Here is a 14,703-nt window from a genome sequence, read left to right as displayed (position 1 = left end):
TTTAAATTCCATGTACCAAGAAATCCGTGAGAACCACTTCTCCCGGTGTCAACATTTCCGTGTGGCTACACACATGACAGGTGTTATTACTCAGCTCTATAAAACCTTTCCTTTTGGCTTCCATGCGATCAGCTAACTGGGCTCTGCAGTCCAAAGCTGGAATCTCTGGTCCTTTGTTCTCTGCAGAATGACAGTCCATTCTGGTCCTCTGTTTCTTTGCAGCTAGAATAGAAGAATCGTTGTGAAGAGAAGGGGGGTGGGGGTTTGATCACTGTGGATAGCAGACATTTAAAAGCATAACCAGGCGCTGAAGGGCACTTTGGGATCTCGTGCAATTAGCATCTGTAGTTGCAAGAATATATAATTTTAGTTTCTCTTTGGCCATTTTAGAAGAAAATAAAGATTTTTTTTTAAGCGCTGCTTCAGAAATTATTTTTCGAGTGTGGAACAAAAGCATCATGTGTTCAGGAAACAGTTACTAATAAGATTCACGTGTTCTTAAGTACTGATAGAACAGTATTTGGCCAGTTTTGTAGACATTTCTTAGAGAAATCCTCAGGTGACAGGGCAGTGACTCTGTAGTGACCTGAATGGCATCATTATTCTGTTTTTACTTAACTCTGAAGCACTTGATATAAAGCACTGGATATATATGAAGCAAATGTGTATATATATATATATATATATATATATATATACACACACACATATATACACACATGTATATAGATATATATTTCTATGTAATTTAGGTATACATTATTTGCAGATTTGCTTTCAAGAATATATTTTAGGGCTGGCAAGATGGTTCAGTGAAGGTGCTTACCATCCAAGCCTAATGTCCTGGGTTTGATCCCCAGAACCTACTGAAAGCTGGAAGAAGAGAGCACACTTCACGGAACTGTCCTCGGAGCTGTGTACCCTCGCTGTAACACAACACGCTCCACCCCCAACACACAGACACACAGTTATATATATATATATATATATATATATATATATATATTTGAGGAATATACTCTCTTTCGCTGGAATTCAGATGTCTTTGCTGACTTATCTTATTGAGTCTCTGGGCAGGAGTGAGGATTCTTCTTTCCCTGGGCCCTGGAAGCATTTTTCCAGCCATTGGAGAGGTTTTTACCCTGAAGGGGTTGCCATTTCCTGCCAAGGGAATCGAGTCGGTGAACTGGGCCCCCTTGGTAGCGGCTCTCGGCCTGGCTGATGAGTCACGGCAGCAAAGGTCCCCTGGAGACTTAGCCTTTGAACCCATCGGACAGAAATGATAGCAAATAGAGAATGCTTCCTTCTCGGTGCAAGACGTCGACCCTAGAGGAAAATGTTGACCTACTGACTGGACAAACTCGGGGCTCAGCCATCTCAGGTGCCACTTTGAGGCTCCCCTAACCATCTGATGGCTCAGGTAGACTTTACAAGGCCTAGAAGCTCTCAGGACAGCTAGGCCGCTCTCCAATACGGCACATGTGAGGGAGGAAGGAAAGCTCATGCAAGGAGAGGTAAAACCAGCTTCCCCAGCCTGGAGAGCCTTCAGATCCCTGAGCCCCATGCTGGACATGTCCTAGGCAGATCCCCTGCCTCTTCTGGAGTGTGTGAGGCTGGTGGCTGATCAAATGTAGAGTCTGCTCACTGGCCACTGGACAAACAATTCCCCGCTTTTATAGGCAGCTCTGACCTAGACCAAAGGCCAAGGCCCCGGGGGATTTGCCACTAATCCCGCTGGATACTCCTCATACCTCTCTCATGCCTCATCCGGTGTCGGTCCTCGCTGGAATGAATAGGTTCTGTTTCTCCCTCGTTACATAGTTCTCCCGGGGTGAAGTTTTAGGGAACTTCAGGTCGCATTCTGCTTTTAAAGAGGGCTGGAGCTACTGAAAGCTCATCGGAGGAATGGCAGGAGAGGGAGACCTGTGTGGCCAAAACCTGGGCTTGATTTTACAACAAAACCAACCAACCGGAAAAAGAAAAACACAACACAACAAAACAAAACAAAAAAAAGCATAGCCGAATAGTTGAATGTCCACTGTAACTGCAAAGAATGAGGGAAATTACAGGTGTCTCCCTCAAGGTGTTCTGGGCCTCTTTCTCTAGAGTCTTCTAGAAAGACCCTCCTTGGTGGTGGTGAATGCAGGGCTTGTGCACTGAAGCCGGGCTGGGCAGGGCAGACAATTAACTGGAGATGGGCAATTAAGTGAAGGACTTAAAGGGGCTGAGGGGAGGAGGACAAACAGCTGGGTCAGGAGGGAGCGCTCAATCCCTCTCCTCCCTCCGGCTGCACAGCCAGGTGGGGAGGACATAGGCCCTTCTGGGTGTTTGCCGACAGACTTGCTAATTAAACACCAAAAGGCAATGGTGCTTTGCTAATAACGAGGACTGTGCCAGTGTTATCAGCTGCAAACTTACTTGCCAGGAGCAGTAATTAAAAGTAAACAGCTCTGGAGGTGGGCATAGAGACCCGGATCCTGGCTGATTGCTTAGAACGGCTAAGATGACTCTCAGGGAAAGCCACAAGCTGATCACCTGTGGGCCACCCTTCCTCAAAGGAACCACTGTCTCGCACTAAGATGGTGTGATGTGCACGGCTCGCCCTGCTTCTAAAACAGCCCCTAAGTGCTGGGGTGAGAAGCAAGCAAAGCCGTTGGGAGCAGATTGCTCATGGTAGGGTGTGCTCCAGCCCTGAGAAGGGAAGGCTGCCCAGAGTGGGGGCGGGGTGGGTATAACGATTTCTCCCTGGCCTCTGAATTAGGGGACTAAGAGCTAAAGCACAGGCCCTCTTGTAAGAGGGGTTAGAATTTCATCAAGTCTGGTCACATGAGAATTTCTGGCACCGTGTGCCTGGCAGGCTGGACACAAGCCGGCCAGAATTGAGCGAGTGGATCGTATTGGCTTTGGCGGAGGGGAAAAGTCACGGACTGGCCTGGGAGAAGGAGCCGACTCACTCCCTTGGCTGCTGGCTGCGGACAGGAGCAGCAGAGCGTGGGGCTGGGGCTCCGCCATCCAATGCCCCCTTCCTTTTAACTTCGACGGAGGTGTGTGGGTTCTGAAACCAAGGACAAGATGCCTAAGGAATGCAGTGCCTTCCATGCCCTCTCTGCAGCCCTGTGCTGTTTCTATCAGCGCAAGTCTTTCTTTGGAGTCAAGGTAGGTGTGGCTTGGAGATGCGATGTGCGCATCTCTAAGCCTTTTGGGGCTCCCAAAGACACCGGCTTTCTAGGGGGCACTAGAGGAAGTGTGCGTTTTGCAAATCCCATTTGTTCTTGATGGTTTTCCCCCCATCAAGAAAGTTGAATCGGGCCAGGTGTAGAGAATGAGGGTTCCTTTTCTGTGTTTGGGACAAAACTCTGTTGTCCGTGACACTTTCAGACTCCCTGGGGTGACACTGTATGCCGAAGTCACCAAATATGACAAAGCTGTTTTTTCCTGCTTTCTCTTTGTCTCTCTGTTTCTTTTCCCATGTTCAGGGTGAGTGCAAGGTGGTCGAGTCCCCTTGCTCTGTTTAACCTCAGGTCCATTATATGCCAGCCATGTCTATAATGGACAGAAACCACAAAACATCTTCTTTAGAATTGCAGCTAGCTTCCAAAACATTTCAGAGTTCGGAAATGTGTTTCTCTTTACTGCTGCACTTTATCCTTTGGGACAAGACATCGGTGCCAGCGGCTTTTGCATAACAATGTCAATAGACTGTGTGGGTGACATAAAGCTGGGACTGCGTTCTATGTCACCTGTCCATGATGTAGTAAGAATTAATATGAACACAGGCTTTCACCAATCTTGAGATTTGTCAGCTTTGGGAAGACCCCCACCAGCTCTAGAGCAACTGCAGACCTCAATGACTCCAGGGACATTGGAGGCTGAAAGCTCTTCAGGAATCCCACTCTGAAGCCGGGATGCCTCTTCCCAAGGGACTGAGAAACCACAATGGGGCTGTGACACTCTGTTTCCTTCTTGCTACACAAAAGCTAAACCTTGGGAGAGTGACCTATTACAGGGAGAAAGACCCAGCTGTAGAAACGCAGACAGTAGATGAGGTGTTAGCAGTCGTCCTCTGTTTCTGCTGCCTGGTTTGAGTGTTTGGAGTTCGCTCTCAGCTACCCTGCAAGTTGATTTCCATACCTCTCTGTCCAGAGCCTCTGGGGAGAGCACTGAGGTGTGGGTTGAATATGGTCCTCCCTGTCTTACTGCCTAGCTCTGTGTTATCCCAGAGCCTAGCAGGGCGCTGTGGTTTTCGACCTAAATATGGATTGTTCTGGGATGGGGTAGATGATGTCATGCCATTAACAGTATTTTTGAGTTGACAAAGATAGACTGGGAAGGTCCCAGAGGGCCTCATGCACTTCAGGGATTGGCAGTAAGTTCTCCCTTGAATAGAAATCCATCCGCGAGCCAATTGCTGTTAATTCAGATGAACTTAGCATTTGGTGTAAAAGGAATCAACTCATGAATGTCTGGGTCTCAATGATGAGCTGTTTGGATGTCCCCAAAGCATACACAGAGGGGGCCACATAGTGGGCTAACTTGGACCGTCTGTCCTTCAGTTACTCCTTTCTTCACCTCCCCACCATAGTTGATCCTGGTGGACACCTCTTAGTAGAAATGACTTCCTTTCTGTCCAGATTTCCCATCCCATCCAGTTATGTTGAAGTTTACACAGCAGAAAGAAAGGCTCTGACTTGTTCACACACTTTTCAGTCCCTCACTTACAGCTCCCAGATGGACCCTCCAGATGACTTTTCCTGTTTTCTTTTGCTTAGCTGGTTACCTGGGAAGGAAATCTGCTCGTACCTCCTCCTTCGTGGTGCCAGTGTTACCCTAACGATAACACAGAATCATTTTATTGACCCTCACTTTTAATTAGGGGGGGTTCAGGTTGTAATTAGTTTCCGTTGCAATTAGAATTTCAAAATTAAGTTGGGATTGATTGCCTGATAGCAAGGCGGAAATGCTGTTCCAGTTTGACCGTGTATGCTGTTTCCCTTGGTGTGAATTTCTCATACCCAAAATAACACTGCGGTAGCCATGGTAACTTTCCGTTTGGTCTAATCCATATCATCTCAGGAGAAAGCAGGGTGTTATTAATAGTGTTGGTTGTATGGGAAGAAAACTAAAAATATGGAAGCTCCTTGGTTGCATAGGAGACCAATCACACAATTGCACTCTGGGAATATCTTACTTGCAGAGGTCTCACAGAATTACGCATGCTGTTAGGAGCCTCGTGGATTTGTATACAGAGACCCTGGGAGGGATGATTTGGAAGGTCAAAGCAGAGAGAATGCTCAGCGTCGGACATGCATCGCTGGTCCTCATCAAGAGATGTTCCAGCTACGCTGGGTATCACAACTCTGACACCCCAAAGCAGTTCATAGTAGGTGCCCGTTTCAGAGAAGACCAGATGCTCTTAGGTGTGCATTAAAAAAAAAAAAAAAAGCCTTTTGCTTAAGCCCATCCAGGGGAGGGAAGCTGGTAACAAAGAGATTCCAGATACATGATACCAAAAGGGCACACTCCTAATTCGGAAGTCCTTGAATAATGAATGTAGCCCCACCCGTGCCCATGTGTGGACATCTTTCAGGTGGGTGGGCCTGGGATCAAGTGTAGAGTGACAAATGACAATTGAGGTACAATTCCCAACTTCAAAGGACTTGCCACGAGAGTGCTAGACTGTAGTGTCATTTAGTCACTTTTGCAACAGGCTTTCCAAGATCCTAATGATTCATGGGTTGTCTCCTCAGAATGAGTTCTGTAAACGGGGCAGGGTGATGGTTTACATTTTCCATAGAGGAGAGGCTGAGCCTCAGAAACAGCCTTGTTTAGTACAATCAATTTTTTGGGCACTGAGAAGGGAAGCCAGATGTTCTAGGCTTGCACTTAATATTCTTTCCACACAGCCATATTAGGAGAGTCTGAGTCTGAACCAAGATGCCGTCGTGTATATTAATACTTCATTTTGCATTGCAGTTGGGAAAGATATTTCAAGGGGTGGGGTATGGGTGCATGGTACATGTGTATGTTTAGAAGAGATAATCCTTTTTTGAAAACTATTTTTAGTGACTCGGAATTTAGGTGGACGAGGAAGAAGATGGGATGAGGGGGAAGGGGACGGCATCCCAGTCTGGGAGAGTAGACTTCCTGCCTAACTCAAGGTATAAAAGGTGTTCGCAGACGCCAAGCCTAGTCAGAGCAGAAAGTTTGCAGAGAGTTCGTAACATGGCAGGAAACAGCTATGAGCATGAGGAAGACTGCTCCCTCCAGCCCTGCCCTGCTCTGCCCCGAGTTCAGTGCAAGCAGATCTCCACGATGGCTTTTATCCTGCTTACATCCTTAGTTCAGCTAAACAGTATCTGATCATGGTGCCTTTGTGTGCCCTGCCTTTGCCAGCTGCTCTGGCTTTGGGAGTGAGGACCCAGTCCCCACTCTGAGGAAGGTTTGAGTCCATTTGGAGAGATCTGCTGTGGTGCCGGACAGGTGTATATTGACAGGCTCGCCAGAGGAGCATGCCTGGTGTGCTGTCTGAGCAGTGGAGGACTTCCTGGGGAGACAGGCTTAGCTTAGAAGAGTTAGTAGAGGGTATCCTGAGAGGAAATGACATTCTGGGTAGAGGAAGGAGTATCTACAAAAACCTAGACATGACAGCCAGATGTGGGCAGGGAGGTGGCAGGGGCCAGACAGTACCAGATAGCACGCTATGTCACTTAGAGAGCTGCAGAGGACTTTGGCTAAAGAAAGGATGAATGATCTGATTTTGAAGGCTGGCAGTGGGATCCCATTACTTCTGGCCCTTCTGTGTCTGATGATTGATATTTGTGTGTTGGGGGCAGGGAGACGGGGGAGGAAGAGGAGAGGGGGGAGAAGAAGAGAAGAGAGTAGGGAGGGAAGGAGAGTTGAAACTCATTACCAGATCAGCATCTGGTCCTAAGGAAGGGCAGTGAGATTGTATTTGAGAATTCTAAGAAAGAGAAGCTCCCACCGGTGTATTGAAATACTGCCTGCCCCAAAACGGCAGGAACAGAAAGGTGGGACACAGGTAATACATGGATAAATGGACCGGAAGGGGAAGGCTTGATTAAGAACAGGCCATTAAGCCCAGCCAGCGGTCTTGTCCTGAGCTGCCATAGTTAGGAAGAATCACAGGTCCAGATTCTCCTATGCTAGGACGGAACGGCCTCTGCAGTCATTAAGCGATGCCATATAGCGAAGAGATCTTGAATTTTGTTCTGGAGTTTCATTTGGATTGGCGTTCTCTTGTCTCCACTCCTCCCCCTGGGGGGGGGTTGGGGGAGGAGATTTACAGCCTATTGAGTCCACACTGTGTAGGGTCTTTGGCACTTAGTATCTTTTGAAACTGCCTTTCTCTTGTGAAGAGTGTGGTGGAGGGAAGGTCCCACCCACGTTCCCTGGAGCTGATCCTTTGGCCTATGTGTCTGGATAGCCCAATTATAAGTGACATATCTTGACCATGACAGTGGCCCAGCTGCCTTTGTATGGGTGCAGTTACAGTGTCAGCAAAAGGTAGGAAAAGCCACGTAGAAGAATCTTTCCAAGAGACTCAGCCCCTCCTCCTGGTAGGGGCTAGTTACTCATGCATGCCTCCGGGCCCTAAACTAAAAAGCCCAGCATTGCTTCTTTGTGAAAAGATCCCTTTAAGTGCATTCCATTGGCATCCAGGAGCTGTGGGGGGATCTGACTTCAATATCACGACATGGCTGACAGAGACTGTGTGCTCCCTAACCAACCTCAGAGCTTAGATGCCAGCCGAGGACTTCTTGTTGGAGAAACCAGAGGGGAATCAGGGGCAGGGTTGGGACCCTCAGAAACTGTCTGGAGATTTGCAACCTGCAGAACTGCAAAGTTGGCCTGAGCCAAACACTGTGATGACAATGGAGAGGTTGAAGAAGGGTGTGTGTGTGTGTGTGTGTGTGTGTGTGTGTGTGTGTGTGTGTGTGTGTGTGTCTGTGTGTCTGTGTGTCTCTCTGTGTGTGTGCGTGTGTGTGCATATGTCTGTGTGTGTCCGTGTCTGTGTATGTGTGTGTCTCTGTGTGTGTCTGTGTGTGTCCGTGTGTGTGTGTCTGTGTGTGTGTGTGTGTGTGTGTGTGTGTGTCTCTGTGTGTCTGTGTGTGTGTGTGTGTGTGTCTGTGTGTGTCTCTGTGTGTGTGTGCATGTGTGTGTGTGTGTGTCTGTGTGTGTGTGTCTGTGTGTGTGTCTGTGTGTGTGTGTCTGTGTGTGTGTGTGTGTGTCGTGCGTGTGTGTGTGTGTGTCCGTGTGTGTGTCCATGTGTGTGTGTCTGTGTGTGTATGTGTCTGTGTGTGTCTTGTGTGTCCATGTGTATGTGTCTGTATGTGTCTGTGTGTGTGTCTCTGTGTGTGTCTGTGTGTGTCCATGTGTGTGTGTATGGGTGGGTGTGTCCATGTGTGTGTGTGTTTGTGTGTTTGTGTGTGTGTCTGTGTCTGTGTGTGTGTGTGTGTCTGTGTGTGTGCGCGTGTGCAGGAAAAGAACATCGGCCTAGAACTTTCAGCAGAAGCAGAGAAGACTAAGGTTAGAACCATGGACAGGCCTCTCTGCCTTGGCCTGGGAAGAGGTCACCGGAACAAGCATGGCAGAGCCCCAGGTCCTGCTGCTAGGGTTAAAGCTGTGGCTGAGGATGACCCAGTACCTTTTAGCTGACAAGTAATTTGAATGTTCTGGTTTGAGAGGAAAGAAGTATGTCATGGGGTTGGATGCCACAGTGGCATCTCTGTCACCAACTGTCATAGCCCCAGGAGCTATTGTTCCTCCCTGGCTCTGGTCACGAGAATGTGCCGACGCACTGTCTGGCTCCTGAAAGCTATAATCAGTATTATAATTTTCGTGACTAAGAACTTCTTTTCTTGATTCTGCTGTAGATACGTATATTCTTTTATAACGATGGTTACACGTAACGGAATGGCTATCCCAAATCCTGGCTTCTCGTTAAGGGACTGGAGGAACCATCAGCAGGTTCCTACCCTGAGCATGGGTTCCTCCCAGCCCCACTCACCCATCGCATCGAGGCCTAGAGTGCACCGGGGAAACGATGCTTGGGGTCCCGCCTGGAAGGGGTATCTCCATGCTACACAGCAGCTTCTTTCCATACCTGTAGTAGATATGAAGAAGGAAGGAGGATACCCCACCACGGCTTATTGTGACATCTTAGAGGCCTTTAATGCCAGCCCCGGCCAGAGATCTTCCCAGAAGAGGTAATGTAGGAGCGTGCACAAGAGGGGAAAAACCATCAGTCTAAAACACTGAGCGAAAAGGAGATCAGATCGGGGAGGGTGGAGGAACGTGGGGGACGGTGGAGCTCACAGGCTTGTCTGCTGGGAAGAGGAAGGGCAGACAAGGACAGCACACACCCGAGCAGCTCGGTGAGTGAAGCTTTGACGGTTGGGCTCTGTGGCCTGAGGGTCTACAACCTCTTTCCCAACACAGCCTCTCCACCCTTCCATCAGTTCTGTGTCCTTGGCTCAGTGCACACCGATGTTACCCACATCAAAATACGGTTCCTTTCTTGGAAGTAGCCGTCCGTCAACCACCTGGCGAGATAGTGCCTCCCTTCGACCGCGCTGTCCCCTCAAATTCCATCTCTTTCCGCTCCTCACTTCATTCCTGCAGCTTGTGAGAATGAAGTCCCCTTTCCTGAAGCAGGCGCGTCTTGTCACCCGTGTTCTTCACAGCTCCCCTCCCGTGGTCCCGCCTCTCCCTGGAAAGCCACACTGCCTCATCTACTCTCTCTTACTTAGAAATATGGTCTGGGGTGGAGCAGAGACTGAGGAAAGGCCAACCAGAGACTGCACCACCTGGGGATCCATCCCATATTACAGACACCTAACCCAGACACTATTGCTGATACCGAGAAGGGCTTGCTGACAGGAGCCTGATATAGATGTCTCCTGAGAGGCTCTTCGAGAGTCTTACTGATACAGATGAGGATGCTTGGCAGCCAACCATCAGACTGAACACAGGGACCCCAATGGAGGAGTTAGAGAAAGCACTGAAGGAACTGAAGGGGTTTGCAACCCCATAAGAACAACAATATCAACCAACCAGATCCTCCAGAGATCCAGGGACTAAACCACCAACCAAAGAGTATATATGGAGGGACCCATGGCTTCGGCCACATATGTAGCAGAGGGTGGCCTTGTTTGGCATCAATGGGAGGAGAGGAAGGCTCGATTCCCCAGTGTAGGAGAATGCCAGGGTGGTGAGGTGGGAGTGGGTGGGTGGGAGAGGGAGCGTCCTCATAGAAGCAGGGGGAGGGGAGCTGGGAGAACCAGGAAAGGGAATAACATTTGAAATGTAAATACATAAAATATCCAATAAAAATACAAAATAAAAGAGAAAGAAATATGCTCTTCCCCATTCTAAAAACAATTCTTACCTCCACACATAAGCCACCCAGCCCTCTTTTACCAATGACCTGTACATGATCAAATCCAGTGGCTTCTCTCTAACTGATCCAATTGGAATTCCCTGCAGCACTTGACCATGACAATTATTTCTTCCTGAAGCTCTTTTCTTCCAACCTCCAGGACACTAAGGCCTCCTTGATCTGGGTCCTTCTTAGCCAGCCTTACTATGTCCACTTGGGTTTCTTTCTAGTTTGCCTCTTAAAAACCAACATCCCTGGCTTTCCTCTCATGCTGTCTACCATTTCCGAGGTGGGAGCTGAGACGGGCTCTTAGAATACCTGGAGGATCCCCATGTTGTATTATGTAGTCAGCCCATTCCCCACAGTGCCCCATGACCCAGTGAAGAACCCCATTTAGATGTTACACCAGAAGCCCAGGCTCTCTGCCTTCCTCCACAAGCCTGTTAGCTTCACCCTTGCGTTTCAACACTGGGTGAGTCATGCATCCTTTCGGGGTACTGATCCTTCTTTCCATATTCACTCTCCACATGTAATCACCCACTGAGGCTTCACCACCTAAACATAGCGCTCATTGGTTTCTTCCCTTCTGTTTCCGCTGCCACTGTGTTAATTCAGGCCTCATTATCTCTTGCCAGATTTCCTCAGTAGCTTCCCAACTGCTCTCCTAAGACTTCACAGAACGTTGACATTTCTAGAGGAGGTGGTGCATTCCCACTTTTGGACAAATCTGAGTGCTGGATTCTATAGGGTCCCCCATCTCGTTTGGCTAAAATACCAACTAAAACCATTGCAGCTTCAACATATCCCTGGCTGTGGTCAGGTGGAAATTCTGGCTTGCCTGATGCACAGTTGCCCACCGGACTGTGGGCAGGTCTATTCTGAGGCTGCATGAGCTGATGTAAATGGACACGTAGAAACAGGATGAGAAAAAAAAAATCTGGAACCGTTTCTGGGGAGTTGAATCGAGAACATTCGACCTGTCACCGTGTGATGTACCAGCCCTACTGACTCTCAGGAGCTTCCTGCAGCTCTCGTGGTTTTCTAAGAGTTCTGGATGGGCTAAGCTTTTCCAGCTGTGGGCTTTACGGATGCTTTGGATGACTTTCATTCTAGATGTCAGACAACCCTTAAGTCCGAGCAAATCATGAAACGCATGGAAGCATGCTTCCCCTTGTGATAGACCCACACTCTCACTAGTTCTTAGCTCCCAGGCACGCTGTGAGGCTCTGAGATCCTAGTTGCACTGTATCGTGTGTCTTGTCCACTTGGACAGCACAAACCTTACTTTTCTGGTTTCTTTTCACAACATCCAGTGTGGTAGTCATGTCTTTAAAACAGTTCACTAAACAGGAGTTGTGGGTGACAAGTGGCCCGAGCTCCTCTGGGAGACATACACCTTTCAAGTGATCAGTGAGCTGTACATTGAAAGTAGTGGGGTTGCTGTAGCGCCTAAACCCGTCTTGTGACTAATAGTTTGGTTTTACTGAAAGCCTACTATGTACCCAGCACTGACATAGTATGTCCTATCCCAGAGCAGGATTCTGGGACAGTTGTTCGTCAGGGTGCTATTTTGGAGAAAGAGTTTATTCCATATCCTACAGTAGGAGACCAATCTGAATCCCTCCCCTTGCCTCCTTCTGTGTTGGCACATCTCAGTTTCGCTTCTAATTACACCTATTACAACTGTGATACTTCTCATTGACTCATCCAAAACTCCGCTCAAGAGGAATTAAGAAAAGGATGGTATTAGAATTAAGTTGCTTTTGATTTTCTGACATTTCCTTACTGAAGGGCAAACAGGACATCTATTTTGGTTAAAAGCTATGTTCCAAATCATTTATAATTTACATTAAGTTGTTGGATCAATGAGGTTAAATTACCACTGATCAAAAATTCTGGCTTAGATCTTAGACTCCGGGGTTTGGTCACCTGGTCTTCAGACCCCAATGCCAAGGTCCACCCAATCCTGCAGTCAGACCCCAATGCCAAGGTCCACCCAATCCCGCAGTTTGTTGTTTGTTTCCTCTGAAGATCTTTACAGGCACTGCTGTGTCTAAGGCAAACCTCACTGATTAGTGATGGATGTCTCATTTATACTGTTTCAGCATACATGCCAACCCTGTATGAGGGAGAGGTATTAGGGAAGTCTCCCGAGGACATGGTAGAAGGGGCCAAAATGATTTAGAGGGGGTTTGAGGGATGAACTGATACTCAATTTTATTTCAAGCCCATCTTGTCATCGGCCTTTGACCATAAATGTGGCACTGGTTCTCTCCGTGGGAAATCAGAATGCAAGGCTGCCTCATGGGAAGATTTGGGTGTCCACTCCACATCAGGCTGCTCCTGGAATCATTATTTAAATTTAATGTGCATAGAAGGTCCCCTCTACCCCTGCTGGCTGGAGCAGGGCAGTGTGTTAACAGGTGGCCTATTGAAAATATCCTAGTTATTTATTGGTTAACAGAGAAAGGTCAGACACCACCACCTTGGAGCTGAGCTGTCGGTGTCCCCTGGTAAACAACACTTTGTCAAAAGCAAGCCGTACGATTGACACTCTTTTGAGACCAAAGTGGAGGGAGATCTTGGAGCAGATGAATTCAGTTCTTGCCAGTGCGCAGAAGAAATAAGCTGTGCTTGTCTCTTTTGAGTTTAGTGCATTTTCTAATGCTGCCCCAGTCTTCAGTCTGAACTCAGTCCCCTTCAGTTTGAAAAGAAAAAAAGATAAAAGGGGGAGAGGGGGCTTTTCAGTCCCTTGGTGTTTCATCAAAATAAAATGAGCGGCTAGAGCAATAGCTTCCTGATCCTGCAGGGTGGGAACGCATAGAGGAGACCTTGCCCAGAGGATGAATGTGGATGAAAGGCAGAGGCAGTCTAGCATCAAAGGGAGCCGTGGGCTCCGATCAGAGTGACTCTAATGTAATTAGTTTGGATGTAGGATTAAGTTCCTGCTTGCAGGGTGCTCTACTTCAAAATGCCAATCCGAAAAAATTGCAATTAAATTAGTCTCTTTAGTCCACACACGGGAGCAGAATTTTAATGGGTGATTCTCAGAAGCTCGGCAAGCAGAGAGCTCCGTAGAGCGTCTCCTCCTGATTCCTATTCGTGGCGTCTGAGCCTCTTTTGATAAGAGTTTGATAAGTTTGGGTAATGAATAAAATGAAATCTCTTGGACTTGGGGCTCTCTGGGGTTTTGATGGTTTTCCTGTCTGCGAGAGCATCTGATGGCCCTTGTAATCACCGTTCGTCTGAGAAAAGGGGAAGTTGAGTACGGGAGGAAAGCGAAGCATCTTAATTTAACTGAAAATTGCAAATCAGTTTTTAATGGTACTGGAGTGGGAATCTGCTCTGTAGGATGATGAATTGCTTCGGCTGAATTACCACATGGGGAAATGGTAAGAGCTTGTCTCTGCAAAGTTTGTCCGAGATGAGATTTTTTGGGGATTCGGAAGAGAGAAAGTGATGTCAAGGTGCTTCAATGTTAGCAGTACATTAATGAAAGCAAGTCTCTAAAACTCGATTTTTATAGAGTCTTTTTCATACTGATCCCTTTCTCAGAGAGACCAGAAACCTATCTCATAAAACAGATACTCCTGGGGGCTTCTACAGTACCATTGGCCATTTTCCAAATGCCTTGTCTCCTCAAAGAGGCCATGACCACTTCCAGGCATGGAGTTCCTCTATCGTGACGTTTGTGCCTTTCTCAAATCTAGGTAGGGAGACAGCAGGACCAGCAGGCACACTCAGGGGCCTGGGTTTGGGTGAAGGCAGAGGGCTGAAGACTATCGAACTGTTTTAAAGTGGCCTCCTGTTTGTTTCCGTACAGTTGCAGCTAGCAGGGTGGCGTGCGTGCGGGCTAGGAAGGCTGCTTATGGAGGCTGAATTACAGAGCTGTAGAGGGAGCATCCGAGGGAGAGCCTCAAAAGTAGGGGGCCTAGGTAAGGCCAGAGGTGATCATCACTAAGGGTCCAGCACTTAGAGGGTGACAGGGCCACAGGGACATGCTCATAGTGCCCTGGGTAAGCTATAATATGACGACTTTTCCTTAAGACCTTCCATAGCCACCTACCAGCCAACAGTAGCGGTTAACAGACAACTTGCTGTATAACCAGCACCTGCTTTAACACAATTTCACTGTGCTGCCCACATTTTGAACCATAAGTCAAGCCACCATGTCCCCATGGGGCTGGAAGAGGCGGGATGCTTTGGGGCTTTCTGTGCTAAACTGGGAGGTAGAGTTTGAATTAGCTCTTTTTCTCTTTGGATTTTTTTTTTCAACCTTAATTGTTGATTCAAGTAAGAGCGTG

The 14,703-nt window shown here is 47.9% G+C and overlaps 1 protein-coding gene across 1 annotated transcript in view; it reads left to right on the top strand.

The window, feature by feature from the left end:
- The first annotated feature begins 3,057 nt into the window (after nt 1-3,057).
- Nucleotides 3,058-14,703, top strand: part of Bcar3 (BCAR3 adaptor protein, NSP family member) — a 44,973-nt gene continuing 33,327 nt past the window's right edge. Inside the window, exon 1 of the mRNA XM_032897385.1 lies at nt 3,058-3,156. Within this exon, the coding sequence (XP_032753276.1) occupies nt 3,073-3,156 (84 nt within the window). The 5' untranslated portion in view covers nt 3,058-3,072. The remainder of the gene's footprint in view (nt 3,157-14,703) is intronic.

Source organism: Rattus rattus, chromosome 3 (genome assembly GCF_011064425.1).
Source record: "Rattus rattus isolate New Zealand chromosome 3, Rrattus_CSIRO_v1, whole genome shotgun sequence".
NCBI lineage: Eukaryota > Metazoa > Chordata > Mammalia > Rodentia > Muridae > Rattus > Rattus rattus.
This window is presented reverse-complemented; position numbering and strand designations above follow the sequence as displayed.